The sequence below is a fragment of the Silene latifolia genome, unplaced genomic scaffold (assembly GCF_048544455.1).
Source record: "Silene latifolia isolate original U9 population unplaced genomic scaffold, ASM4854445v1 scaffold_158, whole genome shotgun sequence".
Lineage (NCBI taxonomy): Eukaryota > Viridiplantae > Streptophyta > Magnoliopsida > Caryophyllales > Caryophyllaceae > Silene > Silene latifolia.
Window position 1 is genome coordinate 225,309 of NW_027413142.1, and position 19,941 is coordinate 245,249.

At 37.0% G+C, this 19,941-nt stretch overlaps 2 protein-coding genes and 1 long non-coding RNA gene across 3 annotated transcripts in view; all 3 read right to left on the reverse strand.

Annotated features, from left to right (window-relative positions):
• Positions 1-19,485, reverse strand: part of LOC141637913 (uncharacterized protein At4g26485-like) — a 30,961-nt gene extending 11,476 nt beyond the window's left edge. Inside the window, exon 1 of the mRNA XM_074447320.1 lies at positions 19,208-19,485. The gene's annotated coding sequence lies outside the window, so the exon portion shown is untranslated. The remainder of the gene's footprint in view (positions 1-19,207) is intronic.
• On the reverse strand, positions 497-19,404 carry LOC141637911 (uncharacterized). Its single transcript, XM_074447317.1, has 4 exons — positions 19,312-19,404; positions 1,581-2,386; positions 1,064-1,256; positions 497-982 (listed from the first exon to the last, which is right to left on the reverse strand). The coding sequence occupies exons 2-4, from the start codon at positions 2,341-2,343 to the stop codon at positions 703-705; spliced, it is 1,236 nt and encodes a 411-aa protein (XP_074303418.1). The 5' UTR covers positions 2,344-2,386; positions 19,312-19,404; the 3' UTR covers positions 497-702.
• On the reverse strand, positions 10,042-11,252 carry LOC141637915 (uncharacterized). Its single transcript, XR_012541951.1, has 4 exons — positions 11,091-11,252; positions 10,601-10,793; positions 10,393-10,495; positions 10,042-10,277 (listed from the first exon to the last, which is right to left on the reverse strand). It is a non-coding gene; the product is annotated as an uncharacterized LOC141637915 (long non-coding RNA).
• Positions 19,486-19,941: the final 456 nt, after the last annotated feature.

The window sequence follows — 19,941 nt, forward strand, 5'->3', positions numbered from 1 at the left end:
AACTGCAGTCAAAATCAATTTCCTCAAGTAAATCGAGACCTTGATCACGCCCAATTTTCGGTACATCCCATAAACTGAAAAAGAAGCTTGATTTATGTGTGATGTGTATTTCACCATCTTCATTCATCATCTTCTTTGCGTTCTTTACGAAACCTCTTACCAATTTCTGATTTTTGCTGTGAATAACGAATCGTATTTTAGTACAAGTTACATTTTATATGTATGATAAAATTCTTACAGAATCTCTATCAGCATAACTTCTTACCGCATATCAGCATTACTTTTACCAAAGCATCCGGTATGTGGGAAATTGTAAATGATACGATCAAATTTTAGGTTCCCATGTACGGGGTGTCGAATCATTTTTCTAGCGTTGACACCATGGATGACCATGCAACCGCGGAGCTCCAGCTTTCTCTTGTTAGTCGAGAACTTGCTATAGTTTTCTGTCAAAAACTCTACAAATTCGAGATATCACTCTTAGAAATGTAACGCGGGAGTAAATCGAGATAAAAATTTATAAAAATAAAAATAAGTGTGTAAGTTCACAAATTCAATAAACAAGCCGATAACTTTTTCTTCATTATATTCAGAGATGAAGAGTCGGAGTTACATAGGTTACAGTCTTACAGACTTACAATATCAAACATGTTCCAAAACTTGTCACTGCTCCAACTCTTACAAACTAAGCAACAGATGAACTTATACCGGCTTAGGACGTAATCCAAATTTGTAGGTTTTACTAGGATCACAGTGGAAGTCCTTATCGCCCCTGTAACCATACTTGGTGTGATATCCTGGAAACATACTGAGAATGAATTCGGTTTTCTGAATTATATGTAGACCTTCATCACGTCCTATTTTTGGTATATTCCATAGTCGATAAAAAGAGCTTGTTTTATGCGTAATGTGTATTTCACCATCTTCGTTGATCATCTTCTTTGCGCACCTTATGAAACCTCGTACCAATTTCTGATTTTTGCTGTGAAAAACAAACACATTAGGTTAATAATCGACATTTTGCCATAATGAATGAACTACTAGATGGTAAAAAAATTATTACCGCAAATGAGCAGAATCTCTACCGAAGCTTGCAATATGTGGGAAATTGTAAATGATAATATCGAATTTTAATTTCCCAAGTACAGAATGTCGAACCATAGTTGTGGCATCAACGTCGTGGATGAGCATGCAACCACGGGTCTCCAGCTCTCTCTTGTGAGTCGGGAATTTACGATAAGTTTTTGTCAAATACTCTACAAATTGGAATAATCCCATCAGCATTCGCACTCGACAGGACTTGAAAATAAAATGCGGAATAGATTCAACAACAATCACAAACTTCATAAACTGATAACAATTCATGGATTATACAACCAGTTACGTTGTATATGTTGTACAGTGTAGAATCTAAGCTTTGTGATAAAATATCTAAGTATTATGTTCTATGATATGTTAAAAACGAACTCTGAATTAGCTCAGAAAAAATACATATAAGCTCAGATTCTTATACCCTGACTGTACAATGCTGGATGTATAATCCTATTTGTGAACTGATAACAAGAGTATGTAAGATATACCTCGAGTATTAAGAGAAGTGGCGATCATGTTGGAAGCAGAACCAAAAGCCACAGCCAAACTAGTTGAAAATGAAAAATCACCTTCCCCAACTAGCAGAATTCTTTGCATGCTAGTATACGGTCCGATCTTACGAACCGTTTCTTCTGAGACACCATATTCCTTATTCGGCCCCAATACCCGACTAATCACCTCTTTTTTCACGACTTCTTGTATCTCTTTCTCCGGGACTTCTTCGTTTTCTTTTTCCTCCTCATGTTCGACACTGTAGTTTTGGAAATCGACCACAATGGAGGTAATTTCCGGAACAACCCCTGGCTGAAAAGTATATCTACCAGGGTTGTCAATGTAGTGGCTTCGCTGCTCCAAAGGAGTGAACTGTGTCACTTCTTGGATAGCTTCTTCTTCGTCGTCGTCGTCCTCCTCCTCATGTTCGACACTGTAGCTTTGGAAATCGACCCCAATGAAGGTAATTTCCGGAACAACCCCTGGCTGAAATGTATATCTACCAGGGTTGTCAATGTAGAGACTTCGCTGCTCCAAAGGAGTGAACTGTATCACTTCTTGGATAGCTTCTTCTTCGTCGTCATCGTCCTCCTCCTCCTCAGTAACAACATCCGGCTGTGCCGAATCTTCGTCAGAGATGGTAATGCGGTGGCTTTGGTCATCCAGAGGGGCAAGTAGATCATTTTGCAAATTATCGGTATCGACTACATTGTTTAGACGACGAATGCGTCTCCATATGTAAGAGAATACTTGACCCATTGTTGTTTTTCTTGCTTTTGCTAATGCTCAGAAGTTAATTAATCTAAATAAAAAGAGTTAATTAGTTTGTTAATCTAGTCATTGGTATTAGAGATATATTAGGTTAGGATTATATTGTTAGAGATAATATAGGAAAAGATAGAATAGAGGATATTATGAGTATCATAATATCTCCGGTTACATATATAGTACTGGTTATGGGTGGTGGTTGTGCGATGGCGGCATGGTTGTGCGAAGGATTGGCGGCGTTTGGTTTATTTGTATTTAGGTTATGGTGTGGCAGGTGGGTTTGGTCAGGATGGTGGTAGGTTGGGCGGAGGTCAAGCGGTGGTTTAGTGGTTTGGCGGTAGGAGCGGCTGGAGATGGTTTGGTTACATTGAAGGGCTGATTGGTGGGGCAGATGAAGAGTGTTAGAACACATTGGGTTGATGATGTCAAGTCCCTTTGTTATTTGATTGTTTGTTCTTAGTTGAAATAATTAGTGATTGAAGCAATCAAATGGACTTTCAACAATGATTCAAGATGATCAAGCTAATCAAGGAAGTCAAGACAATGATATTTTCCAAGCCTTAGTCAAAAAATGTAAGAGTAAGTGTAACATTCTCATTTAAGTCAAGTAATGGCAAAACCATGCAACAGTACGGTGTACTGTGGTTTCTGGTACTATCATACTGAGGAGGAAATTCGACCAAATGTTTTTAAGTGTCAAAACTTTGCAAACTTTAAACCTTAAACATTTGAATTTTCAAAAGCTTGAAAATAATCTGAAATTTTGGAGTCACAAGCCCACTTGACTAAGCCTCTAGATTTGTGCAAACACCTTTTATCAAAATGGCAAAGAAGACTTGTCAAACTTCTAAAGTAAGAAAAGCTTTTTGCCATTTTGGTAAATTGTCACATGTTGAGTGTAGTAGCTTAAGTTTTCTGATTTCTTAAGCCCCAAGCCTATAGTCTAACACTTACCATCACTCAAAGCTATCACTTACCATCACTCAAAGCTATCATTTTAATATTGGATTTAATCTTTCTAAGTTGTACTTACCTAAGACTAAATCCACTATAAATAGAGTGTCTTAATCACTTTTATTTCTCAAGATTTCCAAAGTATTTATTGTAAAAACTTTGCAAATCATTTGTGCATTTAAAGTTTTGTTCTTCAAGTGTTTGCAAAACGGTTTTCTGATTTTAAGTCTTCAAAATTGTTTTCGAAAAAGCTGTAAAACCTCCAAGTATCAGTTCGCTGTACTGTGACATAATGAGTTTGTTCCATGATTCTCGTGTTAGATCTTCATTGTAATCTCCATGTTCATTTAAGTGAACTCTTGAGATTCAAGATTCTGTAACACCTTGAGATAGAACCCATAAACTCTTGAAGCGGAGTAGCTTTAACTTTGAGTGCAACCGGAGTAGGTTGACGAGTTATTTTCATTATAAGGGGTTTAGTAGTTTGAGTAAATTTCTAAACAAGCAATAAAATAACGGTTGGACGTAGGCCTCAGAGTAGAGGCTGAACCAATTTTTAAAATGTCGTTTGTTTGTTCATTTACTTTTACGTTCTACCACTTTGCTATTTCTCGCATATACCTAATCAAGTTCTGTGTCATAGTCACCTATACTGTGACATAGAACAGTTGTACCTTCTTGTGGACTTACACTTAATTAAGTTTCTCAAGTTGATCCTATAGTTATGGACAATTCAAAACACACTAAGTATCCCATTTTCAAGGGAGAAAACTATGCCTGGTGGAAACATCGCATGGAGCACTATGTCAAAAGTGCGGACTATGAATGTTGGTTAATCATTCAAAAGGGTCCCCTCAAAATCAAAGTGACTAATGCTGATGGCACTAGCTTCTTGAAAAGTGAGGATAAGTATGTTGAGACCGACTATAAGAAAATCGAGAAAAACTCTAACGCCATGTCCATTCTTCAATATGGGATCGATGACCAAGAGATTAATCGTATATCTGGATGTGCTTCGGCCAAAGAGATTTGGGACACCCTAAACCTTGCTTATGAGGGAACGTCACAAGTCAAGAAATACCGTATTGATCTTCTCATGCAACAATATGAGATGTTCAATATGGAACGAGATGAGTCAATTAATAGTTTGTCTTCATGTTTTTCTAGTATTGTCAATGACCTTAAGAGTCTAGGTAGGAGTTTTCAATCCGAGGATTTAGTCCGTAAAATCCTTCGTAGCCTAACTGAAAAGTGGCAACCGAAGGTTACGGCTATTGAGGAAGCTAAGGACCTTTCTTTGCTCACCCTTGATGAACTTATGGGTTCACTTATGGCTCATGAGTTAACTCTCATGAAGCGTTCTAGTGAAAGCTCTAAACGGAAAGGACTCGCTCTAAATACTCTCTCAAGTGATGAGGAGGATGAAGATGATGAGTTTGCAATGTTCACTAAAAACATTGTTGGCATGATCAATGGTCGAAACTCTCAAAGGTATAGCAACAACTCTAGTAAACGCCGTTTTCCTAAGAGAAGATCTAACTCCACTGTTGGTTGCTTTAAATGTGTTGACAAAGGTCACCAAATCAAGGAATGTCCAAAGTGGAAGGATATCAAATCTAAGGAAAAACGTGACTTTGCAAAACGTGATTACAAAAACAAGGTAATGACTGCTATTTGGGGCATGTCTGATTCTGAAGAGGACGATGTCCTTGAGGATGAATTAGACGCCAAACTTAGCATCTCGTCTAGTTCCTCAAAAAATGCTTCCAAATCATCAAAGAAAGAAGACATCAAGTGTCTTATGGCTCACTCCGCGGATTCAGACTCTGATTCAGACCATGAGGTAATTAAGCTCAAGAAAAATGTTCGATCTTTCTCTAAAGACAAAGTTTGTCTCCTCCTAGATCAATTCATAGATAAATGTCGTGTCCAAAATAATAAGTTGGAAGCTATGAAAATCGAAATTGAGGACATAGCTGAGGAAAATATAGTCCTAAAAGAAAGTCTAAATGGGAATGATCAACCTAGTTCAATGTTGAGTCTTGAGAAAGAAATCAAAAAACTTCGAAAACAAAATTTGTTTTTAGCCAACAAATTCGATGAAACCAGTGCAACAGATCCCTGCACTGTTGCATCCAGTTCTAACAAAGGAAATGTGTCATTACTAACTAAAGAACGTGATCAACTTTTGATTGACTTAGCTACTCGTAACAACGAAAAGGATGATCTTGTTAAGATTGCTGAAATGTTAAATGATGAGTCTAGTCATGTCAAAAGTGCCTTAGAACGAGCTCAAAAATCAAATGACGACCTTCTTGCTCAAGTTGACATGTTAAAAAGAGCTGAATAGACTCATGCCACAGAGGTCTCTACTGTGGCATTTGAGTCGAGAAAGAAGTAGATACTCTCACGAAATTAGTGTCTTCTTTGACTAAGGAACGTGACACTCTTCTAACTGACCTCAAATTATGTCAAAGGGATAATAAACAATTGCAACAAATTGGGATGTTACTTAGTGACGAAGCAAGACTTGCAAAACAAGCTTTCGACAATTTAGGTAAGTTGAATCTTAATCATCTTGCTAAAATCGAAACATTGACTAAAGAGCTAGATGAGGCTAAGATGTTCTACTTAAAATGGGAAGAAAGTCAGAATGTTTTGGAGTTTCTCTTGAAAAAATCACAAAAATACGAAAAATTTGCAAAGAATGCTGGACTTGGTTTCAAATGCAATAGTAGCACACACTGTTGCACTCGAAACCAGGATCCAAGTCAAACAGACTTCCGAAGAAGAAAGTATGATGGTCTTCCTGAGTAAATCATTTGTAACTATTGTGGCAAAACAGGTCATGAGTTTAATGGTTGTGACAAGAGAGTCCGTGACCTAGAAAGAAACACTAAAAATGGTAAACAAGTGTGGATCAAGAAAGAGGAAGTCAAAAAGGTCGTTGTCAAGAAGGAGCCCAAACTTGTTTGGATTCCTAAACTAAATGTTTGATTTCTTATAGGCACTAGTGAGGGGCAGCAGCAATTGGTACTTAGACAGTGGATGCTCTCGTCACATGACGGGAGATGAAAACCAATTCCTCTCGCTAGAAGCCTATATGGTGGCATGGTGACTTTTGGCGACAACAAGAAAGGTGAAATCATTGGTATTGGAAAAGTTGGTAAGTCAAAGTCATTATGCGTGGACAAAGTGTTACTTGTCAAAGGTTTGAAACACAATCTCTTAAGCATTTCACAACTATGTGATCGAGGTAATATTGTTGAATTTATTGCTAGTGAATGTAGAATCATCAATGGAAAAATTAGAGAACTCATACTTGAAGGTAAACGTATCAAAGATGTCTACATGACTAACTTATATGCATTGTCGGGTCAATCACTATCATGCATGAGTGTTCAAAAGAACGACCCTTGGCTTTGGCACAAACGACTTGGTCATGTAAATGCTAAGACACTTAACACCCTCAAGAAACTTGATCTAGTTGACGGCATTCCTAACATTAAGTTTGAATTTAAATCACTTTGCGATGATTGTGTTAAAGGAAAACAAGTTAAATGCTCTTTTAAATCCAAAAAGGTTGTTAGCACTTCCTTACCTCTTGAACTCATTCATATCGATTTATGCGGTCCCATGCGAGTTGTGAGTAGAGGTGGAAGTCGTTTTATTTGTGTCATTGTAGATGACTTCACAAGATTTGTTTGGCTTCTCTTCTTAAGTTCTAAGGATCAAACATTTGATGAGTTCTTAATTTGGGTCAAAAAGGTTAAAACAAATTTGGTTATAAACTTGTCTCATTGAGATCTGACCATGGAACCGAGTTTGAGAATTCGTCATTTGAGTCCTATTGTAATGAGTATGGAGTTAGCCATAACTTTTCAGCCGCAAGAACCCCACAACAAAATGGGGTTGTGGAACGAATGAATCGAACTCTTGAAAATATGGCTAGGACCATGCTCATTAGCTCTAAAGTTCCTAAGAATTTTTGGTCCGAAGCCGTAAACACATCTTGTTATATTTACAACCGTGTCATGATTAGAAAAATCATTGAGAAAACTCCTTATGAACTACTACGAGGAAGAAAACCTAATCTTTCACATTTAAAATGCTTTGGTAGTAAATGCTTTGTGCACAATAATGGAAAAGACAACCTTGGCAAATTTGATGCTCGTAGTGATGAAGGAGTTTTTGTTGGTTATTCCGATCATAGTAAAGCCTATAAGGTTTATAACAAAAGGACTATGAAAATTGAAGAAAGCGTTCATGTAATATTTGACGAATCTAGTCTTTTTGTGTCAAACACACAGGTTGATGATGAGGATGATGAATATGATGATGATTTTGTGATTGGTATGATCCGACATGATATGGATCAAGTGGTGGAAGAGGCTGAGTAACAGTTGGAGCCACTGTTGCATGAGGAGGATGTCCAAAATTTAGGGGGAACTAATCGTCCTCCTACACAAGATGATACTACCTCATCCAGGGGGAACAAGGATGGTGAAGAACAGCCCAATCCAAGCATAAATGAACCACAATCACCTCCTTCAAACAATCCTCATGCAATGATCCTCTCATGCATTTAACAAACCGAATCCACTGACCCACTTATTCCCAAAAAATGGAAACACCAAAGCTCACATCCTTTATCAAATCTAACCAGTGACTTAACCTCTGGAATAAAAACCAGATCATCGCTCCAAAATTTCTGTGCACACAATGCCTTCATCTCAAAAATTGAACCAAACCATGTCACAGTAGCCTTGACTGATGAATGTTGGGTAATTGCAATGCAAGAGGAATTGGAGCAATTCGAAAGAAACAAGGTATGGCATCTTATCCCTAGGCCCTCCCAACGTACTGTAATTGGTACACGGTGGGTCTTTCGCAATAAGCTAGATGATGTTGGAGAAATCGTAAGGAATAAAGCTAAACTAGTGGTGCAAAGTTTTAACCAACAAGAAGGAATTGATTACGATGAAACCTTTGCACCGGTAGCTAGGCTTGAAGTCATACAAATACTTGTAGCTTTTGCGTCTTTTGAAGGTATAAAGCTTTCAAATGGATGTCAAAACCGCATTTTTAAATGGATACCTTGATGAAGAAGTATTTGTTGAACAACCTCCGGGCTTTATAAACAAGGAGTTTCCCAACCACGTTTTTAAACTTGATAAAGCACTTTATGGTTTAAAACAGGCTCCTAGGGCTTGTTATGATAGGCTTTCAAAGTTTCTATTGGAAAATGGTTTCATACGTGGGTCCGTGGATAAAACGTTGTTTATCAAGTCACAAGGAGATGAACTGTTGCTTGTGCAAGTATATGTCAATGACATTATTTTTGGAGTAACTAACAATGTTCTTTATAAGTACTTTTCTGATTTGATGATTTCGGAATTTAAAATGACTATGATGGGAGAACTTGGATTCTTTCTTGGTCTTCAAATTAAACAAAGTGAAAATGGAACGATGATTCACCAACAAAAGTACTTAAAAGAAATGCTAAGTAAGTTTGGGTTGACTAATTCTAATCCTATGCCTACACCAATGGTGTCTAAAGTCAAGCTTGAAAAAGACGAAAACGGTAAGAGCATTAGTGAAAAGGTATATCGAGGTATGATCGGTTCCTTACTTTACTTAACTGCTAGTCGACCCGACATACAATTTAGTGTGTGTGTGCATGTGCCCGTTTCCAAGCAAATCCTAAAGAATCACATTTCAAAGCCGTCAAACGGATTTTTAGGTATTTGATTGGAACACAAGGGCTTTATCTTTGGTACCCAACTCACTACGAACTTGATCTTGTAGGTTTTTCGGATGCGGACTATGCCGGTGATACATTGGATAGGAAAAGTACTTCGGGCATTGCTACTTTCCTAGGACCGTGTCTCATTTCATGGGCTTCTAAGAAGCAAAACACCGTTGCATTGTCCACGGCCGAAAGTGAATATGTGAGTGCCGCTCTATGTTGTACACAAATTCTTTGTGTATGTCAACAATTGCATGATTATGGCCTTATTTTCGAGACTACCCCTATATTTTGTGACAACACGAGTGCAATTAATATATCAAAGAATCCTATACAACACTCACGAACTAAACACATCGACATACGACATTATTTTCTACGTGATCAAGTTGAAAAAGGTAATATATGTCTAAGCTTTTATAAAACAGAAAATCAAATTGCGGACATTCACTAGTAGAAAAAACCCCTACGGTGGCGGTTATAAATGACCTTTTGTGGCGGTTTGTAGAGATTTAGGGTGCGTCGTTTATCGCGGCGTCGTATAAACTTTACGGCGGTTGTAGACGGTTGTTGAACCGCCGCTATAGCTCTCCTATAGTGGTGGTTTTTATACAAAACCGCCATTATAAACCTATCTAATACGACGGTTTTTAACCAAGAACCGCCATTGTAATTCTTTAAAACCGCCACCATAGGTATTTCAAAAAAAATTTACCACTCAAACTCGATACTACATGTTATCTATAACGTCGGTTGTAACTAGGAAACCGCCGCTATAGGTAATTATAACGTCGGTTGTTTGGTGAAGAACCGCCATTAAAGGCCTTTTTTTTAAAAAAAAATTTAACCTTTTGACGTCGGTTTTAATGAAACCATGAAACCGTCGTAATAATTATATATATTTTAATTTCTACGAAAATTTCAGCAGCACCTCCCCATAAATTTAACGATTCCAAATACTATATGAACCACACAAGACCTGTGAATAGAAATGTAACCACATTTGTAATATTTCAAACAACACGAGTCCAACAAACTAACATTCATGTGTCATCACATCCAACAAAATAACATCATCACAATCACCAAAGATACATCCAAGTGTATGAATAACACACGCCTTAGCTGATAAACTAATCTACAAGTTCTCTAAACATTTGGTAGCCCACTCTTCTTTGATCTCATAAATATCGCCATCGGACATGGATGAATCTGCCATAAGCTATAGTTGACAAATAGATCAATGAGTAAGAGAATAAAGCTAGAACTACAATGAGTAAGAGAATAAAGCTAGAACTAGATAAATAAACCATACCAAAAATTTAAATAATACATACCTTCTCAAATTGTTCTTCTTTGCTTCTCGAAAATAAAAAAGTTATTATACATCCACTTCATAACATAGTAACCACACTCGTAATCACTTGGTTGTTGAGGACACTAAAATTTATAGAAAAAACATGATATTAATTATATAGAATGTAAAATGTAATTATAATTTAAAGTTAGTTGTTACAATATAAAAGTAGTTTATATTTCACTTACCACGACGTCATCTTTTATGATGAGCTTATTATTCTTTCTAGCAAAATTACGCCTTCCGCCTTGAGCGCAATGTAAGAACTAAGCGTTTTTTAGTCTTCCTTTTATGTCCAATTTCTTTGTTGTTTTTTGATCCAAATCCAAAATATAAATAGTATTTAGCCCCAAACAAGTAACGATCAACATCCAATGGTTGCTACACATATATGTTCATAATTAGAATTAATATTAATAAATCATATATTATTAAAAGGGTTTTTCTATAATGTGCCCAATAGGCACATGATAAGGCTTATCTAAATTCAAATTAATTGTCTTAATTAATTTATTTTCTCAACTAGAATATTATTTCAGGTTATAAAAGACGCAATTCTATTAAAAGATAAGGAGTGTGATAGTTGACTATAATGCGAGTTAAATTATAGTTTGAAGTAATTAGAGTAGGACCCTAATAGTTCAGAGTATTCTTGTTAAATAACCCATAAATTATTACCTCTCATAAAATGCGCCCAAGATATAATTCTTTTCCTCTTGAATCTTCCAAACATGTGCAATATAATCTTCACATTGTCGTCCCCTTTGCATATATTCAGAAAGTTTCACCGCACACAGGTATCCGACTACTTTTGTTGCTTCGCTTTCAGTAGCACATTGATGCAGGAAACTACGTACATTGTACATTGATTATATTAGTAAATGAAGAATAATACATAACGAACAAGTATAAAAACTACCAGACTAAACACAAGTTAAATTGAGCTCATCCACAATCAATTTAGTCTTATGTAACAAGTTTGAATATAATTAAGTTTTATTGCTTTTCCATTATTCTTTTTTGATGTCACTCTACTTTATGCACTACTGTTTTATTACAATCATTCTATTTATTTATTTTTTTGTTAAAATGTAATAATAATATAAATCAAAAGGAGATTTACAAAACGGAGAATTGTCAAAAGAATGAAAGCCTAGTTAGTCTTGCTTATGTTACATAAGACTAAATCTAGTTCACATGAATCTCTGACCAAAACAGAACAGCTCGACCTACATCACTCACCTCCCATTTCAATCACTACTCAATTTGCTTCTTATATTAAATAAGTTCAGATCAGCACACATACTCCCATCATCACATAAACAAACTTTCCAATAAATACAACTCCAATAAATACAACTGCAAGAATTTCACACAGATTCCATTGCTACAAGCAACATAATCTCAATACTCTAAACTGCCTATAATGTTGGGGAAACTCTTTTCTAGCTTTCCTGCAAAGAAGCACCAGGACCTGAGAGTCAAGTCTCAGAAAGAAAGCAAGAGGAAGAGTAAGATGTTGATGGGGACAGATCCCATAATCGCTGAAGCATCTACTAGAAACAACAAAAAGGAAATGTATGAATTCTCTTTGCCATCTGCTGAAACCGGTTTTGATGGTCTGTCAAGGACATATGAGCCTGGCAAGCGGTTTCAATATGTGGCACTGACAGGGAATGCATCTGAAAACTATGGTGTTAGGATCAGGAGACTTGTTACGTTTTCAGCTGCTGTCAACAAGACATTGATTCCTGAGGGTAAATTGCCTATAATTAAATTAACAAAAGCTAGTAAGCAGTTAACATTAGACAAAGCTGTTCCAAGAAGAGGCAAGGAATACATAAGGCTAGGTTCTGTTATGGGACTCTTTGTACCTCTTGTGTCTGCTCACTCAGTATTCACAACAGTGACTATTTCACTCCATGACAACCGTTATCCTGATCAGCGGTGTGTCCAGTCAGTCAGATTTAATTCTAATCTGGCTGAGAAGTTTGAGCTGTCTTTAGACTACTGTATTCCTAGAACTTCTGCTGATAAAATAATACTGAGTATCAGCAGGGATTTGCCAGTATTAACTGATGGAGAATAATGGGCGGCTTTAAAACTGCAGTTATGCTTGGAAGAGTCTGACTTTCCTTATGTCAATAATTGTCAAGAAGCTTTGGGTGTTATTGCAATGCCAAAAGCGTTACTAGATGATCATAATGTCAATCCCAATCATCTGAATACTGTTATTCTTCACCGTCAACGAGAGAAGATAATAGAAATGTACGAGAATGGTGATATTGTGGATGAGACTGAAGCCATAAAGGAAGAGATGGAATCTGTGCAGTATGCAAAATCCACTGTCCAGGCAAAGGTTCAATAATTGTGATTGTATAATATAGATGATATTATACCAACAATGAACTATGCTATACTCAATAATATTCTCAGTATAATAGCACAAAAATCGAATATGGGATGCACTGTCAACCCCAGATTTTGGCATTACTTATTGGCAATTGTATAATACACTACCAGAAATTACAACAATGCAAATTGACTAGAACAGGGACCGTCAGCCTCTACTTCAACTCTAAAACGTCATGAAACACAACCTAGTTTCATACCCTTCGACCCCTTTAACAACCTCGTTCAACACACTGCAATTTGAGACAAAATAACCGGCAAAACGGCTCATACTAAAACGAATACGGGACAATAAATGCCCGACTTTAAACTCAATATTTAATCAAGAACCTAAATCAAGTATTCCAAGCTATACTATTATACTTATACAGATGCTACTTCGTATGAATCAAAATAATCCAATAATTCACAAGGTTGATAAAGATGCTACTTACTACAGATGCTACTAAAGCGAATACGGCTCAAACGAATACGGCTCATACTATTATCCTTGTACAGATGCTACTTATACACAATAATTCAATAAATCAAAATAACAAGGGATCCCAAATAACAATCAATGTGATGAAATTGATAAAGATGGTATTGTATAATTTTAATGAACTGAAATTGGAATTATATAGGGGCAAAATAGATTACCTTTGATTGAGGCAGAGGAGGGCGCGGTTTAGCCGGAAACAACCAGTAGGGCCGGTGAACAAAGTATTAGCGAGGAGGTCCAACATTCGGAGTGAAAGTGCCGTGTAGAAGTAGTTCGAATATTCGGATTGGGGTAGAGGCGGACACTGTATTGACGGTACCTTGGTGGTCGACGGTGACTAAATATTGAGGTTTTAGCAGAAGTGATTAAGAGATGGAGATTTCTGCGCAGGAAGGTGAACAGGGTTTGCGTGGGGTAAGAAAAAAAAAATGGTGATTTATGTCGGTTATGAAATCTAAAGGGTTTTGTGTTTATTTTTTAGTGGGTATTTATGGCGGTTCTTGTTAAAACCGACACAAAAACATATGATGGCGGTTTTTTTATTAAAAAGTATTGTCATGTATTATTACCTTTAGCGTCGTTATTAACGTCGGTTGTTAATACAACCGCCACAATTGACTTATGGTGGCGTTTCTTAAATAAAACCGCCATAAATAGCTACTACTATTACGTCGGTTCTTAATTTAAACCGCCACAAAAGACCTTCTACACCATGAAAAATTCTCTCCCGCCAAATTTTTGGGCTTTTTGTGGCGGTTTTATTAGAACCGCCGCGATAAAGGCGTCACGATAGGGGTTTTTTCTACTAGTGATTTTTACAAAACCGTTAGAAAGAGAACAATTCGAAAGACTCCGGCCGGAAATTAGTTTATTAGGTGACATATCGCTAAATTAAGTTACTTTTTCCAATGATTGATTAGAGGAAGGATTTACATGTAATTAAATTTTAGCTAATATGGTTGAATGCATGCAAATGTCGAACAAAATAAGATTAACAAACGTCTATGTGCACTTGTGTTAATCTTTGCATTGAGCCTCCAAAAATCACTTTATGTCCCATCACCTAAAGTCTACACCCTAGCCTCATTCTCTCAACACTCAACCGTCCACTCACCTTGATTAACTACACCAACCCCTCATTTATTTCCCTGTTTCCACACTAAAACTCCCTATTACCCACTAAACAATAACCAACCTTCACCTTTTTCGGTTTCCCAAAACTGTCAATACCCTTTCCCTCTCCACTCTCTTAAAATGCCTCCAAGGTTCTCAAAAGAGATTCTTCAACTCAGAGATATATTTAACCCAAAATACATTGCCAAAAAAGAAAATGGCTCCCAAAATCGCTGCCAAAACAAATGAGATCCTCTCTGCCACTGCCAAACCAACCGTTACACGAAAGAAGACAACCGCCAAAAGGGGCGGTGGTCGTGGCAGAGGAGGAAGAAGTAGGAATCCTCCTATTTATCTCCAATTAGATGCTGAAGTGGACTTTGACACCGATGAAGAGGACTCCGGTTCTAAGGGAACCAAAAAGGATGAAGACATTCGAAAACCAAGTGATGTTCCCGAAACAAATGAAAAAGAAGATCAATCAAGTGAGATGAAAGAGGGGGAACTTGAAAGTGAGAAATCAAAATAGGGAAAAGAAAGTAAAGAAAAATCAAAAGAAAGTGAGGAAAAATCAGAGGGAGACAAAGAAAAATCAAAAGAAAGTGAAGAAAAATTAGAGGGAGACAAAGAAAAAGAAAAAGAAAGTGAGGAAAAATCAAAAGAGAATGAAGGTGATTCAAAAGAAAAGGAAAAGAAGGAGATTAGTGATGATGAAAATGATGCACTTGAAAAGAATGATGATGATGTGCTCTTAAAAGATTTGGTGAGTGAAAACTTGGAGAAGGATGAGATGAGTAAAATTGATGCAACTATGGCTTCAACTGTTGAAAGAGAAATCGGTCCCAATATTGAAGATCCAAAAACTGATTCAACGATGACGGCGTATGTTGAAGAGGTAGTTGATGTTGAGGACCATGGTGATGCCAAAGAGATGTTTGATTATGGGCTTGACCCATTATTTTCAAAACTGGCATCAAGAACCCGGTCCAGGCGAAAGATGATCGAGATCTTCGGTGATAATGATGATGATGTAACACCGGAGGCATCCCCTCCTAAACCCAAAGTCACTCAAAGGAAAAGGGGATCCAGTTCAAAGACCAAAGCACCCAAACGGGCTCGTTATCATCGGGATTTGCCAAGTATAGATGAGAATGGGATTATTGAGGAGAAGGTTCCACTCAACGCATGCATGGACCTTGTTATTTCTCCTTATGGTGAATCAATCAAGAATGACGTCCTCAACCATCTTAGTTCTCTCGATCTTCCGGATGAGATTTTCAAGATATGCCACGGTATGCTGATTTGTTGCTTCCACAGTGGAAGACGTTATAAGAAATCTTGGTATGACACCTCTCTTACTTTCAAATACTTTAAAGAGGCTATGTATGCACAGGGTTGGGTGAATTTGTTGGACACCTATAGTCCTATATACTTGTCCGAAATCATCCAATTCTATGCAACATTCAAGGTAGATGTTGCATTTGAAACTCTCTCTGCCTATATAAATCAGAAACCCTTTGTCCTTACAATCAACCAACTTGCTGCCCATCTGGACATATGTGATGTCGGGCTTACTTCCTTTCCCAAACGTGATTGGGGTGAAGTTGACGAGGTTACCTCTACCCAGGTCATGAAGGTTCTTCGACCTCATGATGACGATGACCCAACCAACATATATGCCTTTGAATTAACCGCACCCATCAGGTTCATCTTTAACCTTGTTTTTCGTAACCTTGTTCCTAGCAACAATAGCCGTGGGATATGTTCTCTCCTTGATATGCTCCTTATTCATCACATTGTCAAACACAAACCCATTAACCTTCCTCGCCTTATGTTTCACCGAATTTTTGAGATGTCCACTGAGTTCCAAAGCGGCAACTTTGACAAAAATGTCGTGGTCCCTTATGGTATGTGGCTCTCTATTATCTTTATGAGGGAGGGGTTAGTGTTGAAGGGAAGCCCCGCAATTGAAAAATTGAGTGATGAAATGACACCGGGCCTTCTTTCTCGGATGAATTTGGAGATTAAGAATGAGAAATTGGAAAGGAAAAATCAGTCGGGTTCTACAGCGGGTTCTACTGTTGAATTGGGTGTGGTGCTAGCAAAGTTGGATGAACTTCTTGGAATTGTCAATCGGTTGGTCAAAGAACAGGGCAAGTTAAGGGATGAGGTGGGTGATCTTCGCAGTATGAATGAAGATCTACTTGAACGTCTTCAGATTACCAAGTCGAATGCCTCCTAAGCTCATGCCCTCCTAACCCGTTTATCTCTTTATGAACTTTGGCTCTTTGTTGTTTTTAAGACACTCTCTTGCACTTTCGGATGTTTGTTTTTTATCTTGCTTGAACTATTTGTGTGTGTTTAAATCGTGTTGTTTAACTTTTGAACATGTTTTCTCCTCCCTTCATGATGTCAAGAGGGGGAAGTAATTAATCATGCTTATGTGTGATCTTCTAACTTTTAGGCTAACGTTCATCGTGACTATGTCTTAGCTTCCATGATTAGAAGTTTTACCTTAGCCAACCATGTTGCACCTTTCGACTACCTTGATCATGTTTATAAATCATGTTTATGTTGAAATGACCAAAGATCGACTAACCATGGGCTAAGGGGGAATATCACACATGTTTGGACTTGTCATCATCAAAGGGGGAATTTGTTAGAACACATTGGGTTGATGATGCCAAGTCCCTTTGTTATTTGATTGTTTGTTCTTAGTTGAAATAATTAGTGATTGAAGCAATCAAATGGACTTTCAACAATGATTCAAGATGATCAACCTAATCAAGGAAGTCAAGACAATGATATTTTCCAAGCCTTAGTCGAAAAATGTAAGAGTAAGTGTAACATTCTCATTTAAGTCAAGTAATGGCAAAACCATGCAACAGTACGTTGTACTGTGGTTTCTGTTACTATCATACGGAGGAGGAATTTCGACCAAATGTTTTTAAGTGTCAAAACTTTGCAAACTTTAAACCTTAAACATTTGAATTTTCAAAAGTTTGAAAATAATCTGAAATTTTGGAGTCACAAGCCCACTTGACTAAGCCTCTAGATTTGTGCAAACACCTTTTACTAAAATGACAAAGAAGACTTGTCAAACTTCTAAAGTAAGAAAAACTTTTTGCCATTTTGGTAAATTGTCACATGTTGAGTGTAGTAGTTTAAGTTTTCTGATTTCTTAAGCCTCAAGCCTATAGTCTAACACTTACCATCACTCAAAGCTATCATTTTAATATTGGATTTAATCTTTCTAAGTTGTACTTACCTAAGACTAAATTCACTATAAATAGAGTGTCTTAGTCACTTTTATTTCTCAAGACTTCCAAAGTATTTATTGTAAAAACTTTGCAAATCATTTGTGCATTTAAAGTTTTGTTCTTCAAGTGTTTGCAAAACGGTTTTCTGATTTTAAGTCTTCAAAATTGTTTTCGAAAAAGCTGTAAAACCTCCAAGTATCAGTTCGCTGTACTGTGACATAATGAGTTTGTTCCATGATTCTCGTGTTAGATTTTCATTGTAATCTCCATGTTCATTTAAGTGAACTCTTGAGATTCAAGATTCTGTAACACCTTGAGATAGAACCCATAAACTCTTGAAGCGGATTAGCTTTAAGTTTAAGTGCAACCGGAGTAGGTTGGCGAGTTATTTTCATTATAAGGGGTTTAGTAGTTTGAGTAAATTTCTAAACAAGCAATAAAATAACGGTTGGACGTAGGCCTCAGAGTAGAGGCTGAACCAATTTTTAAAATGTCGTTTGTTTGTTCATTTACTTTTACGTTCTTCCACTTTGCTATTTCTCGCATATACCTAATCAAGTTCTGTGTCATAGTCACCTATACTGTGACATAGAACAGTTGTACCTTCATGTGGACTTACACTTAATTAAGTTTCTCAAATTTTGTACTTCAAATATTCTTTACTTAAGTTAATTAATTAACCAAGTTAAGAATAAAATTTTAAAAGGTACACCTAATTCACCCCCTCCCCCTCTTAAGTGTTAATCGTTCTTAACTCTTCAAAGAGGTTACGGGGTATGGGAATTTGGTGGGAAGGGTGTAGTTGGTGGAACCCATGAGACCAAAACCTCTTTATTTATTTCCTAATTTAATACGACTACTATAAAGAAAGGTCAAAGTACTTTTAGCCTACGGATTGTATACCTGTCGGAGATGGTATAAGACCACCATCTCCGGCCGGTGGTGTACGCACTATTTTGTAGCAAAGCGGAAGTTTTGTGGGGATCGATTTTAGGCTGATATCATGTTAATAATAGGAGGGAGAGTATAACTGAATGAAGTGATTTATTATTAATGAAATCGGTTACATATATAGTACAATGACCAAGTAATATTCCTAGCATATTCCGGAGATATTATGATACTCATAATATCATCTATTATATCTTTTCCTATATTATCTCTAACAATATAATCCTAACCTAATATATCTCTAATAGATTCATCTAAGGAGTCGTTTGGTTACATACGGGAACTTACAATGCCTAGGAAGTGTCATATCACATGATTTTAGAATTCATGTGAATTAGAAAATGTTGTTTGGTTACATGTAGGCATTGTAATTCATGTAGTAAGATTCCCACTTACCTAGGGGGATCTAGGTAAGCAACTTCCTCCATTATGGAGGAATTGGAATTCATGGGAAGTTCCAATTCATGTGAATTGGGGTAACCAAACAACCTACCCATTTTGCAATTCACATGAATTAAAGTTCCTGTGTAATTTAGTGGGCAACCAAACGACCCCTAAGAACACAAATGAGTAAGCACTAGTAACATGAAGTGGGAGACCGTACTTCTATTGGTTAAACGAGATTTTTTATATATAAAATGACCATTGATAATTATTGTACAAGTAATGACTTGAAGATTACCTGATGTTGCAATCATGAATTGAAGGTCACGACGACTCACGACTATTATAAATTCAGGATCAATACCCGCCGTTTCGTAATCCCGGGTTTTTCCATTTTTTAAGAGAGTGGCACAAGATGAAGCTAAACAAAAGAAATATAAAAGGCTTAAAAGCAAGAAAAGTAGGGAGAAACAGTAAGTCAATAACGTTTCATGAGCTTATAGGTTCGTACTTCTCACAGTCATTTTCTACATTAAAGTGACTAGAGGACGGAGAAGACTTCGTTAATAAGTAATTTAACACCCAATTTCGGCGTCACTTTCTTATATACAATAAGTGGAGAACCCTACAATAATGGATGCATGTGAGAGGGTGACACCAAATCTATGCGCCACCCGGTGACGCCCTATCATTATCCATAAAATAATGCTTTGTTGTTGGACCTGGCAAACGGGCAGTCCAGCTCATTATAGACAGACACTGGTTGCAGATTAGCATGGACCGGCAGACTGCTTGTACCCTTTATAAATGTGAATTTGGTTACTCTGGTTTAGTATTGGGTTACTCCAGATGTCAATTAGTTTAGTTGATTAAGTCATAAAAAGTAGTGTTTATGACCTGAGATCAAATCCCGTTAGCATCAACATCG

What these genes read in the sequence shown, in the direction of transcription:
- LOC141637911 (XM_074447317.1), bottom strand. Translation starts at nt 2,343, where the DNA reads ATGGGTCAAGTATTCTCTTACATATGGAGACGCATTCGTCGTCTAAAC. An exon ending in CACTTCTCTTAATACTCGAG is followed by an intron (nt 1,257 to 1,580) that starts GTATATCTTACA and finishes TCCAATTTGTAG; the next exon opens with AGTATTTGACAAAAACTTAT. An exon ending in AGAGATTCTGCTCATTTGCG is followed by an intron (nt 983 to 1,063) that starts GTAATAATTTTT and finishes TGTTTTTCACAG; the next exon opens with CAAAAATCAGAAATTGGTAC.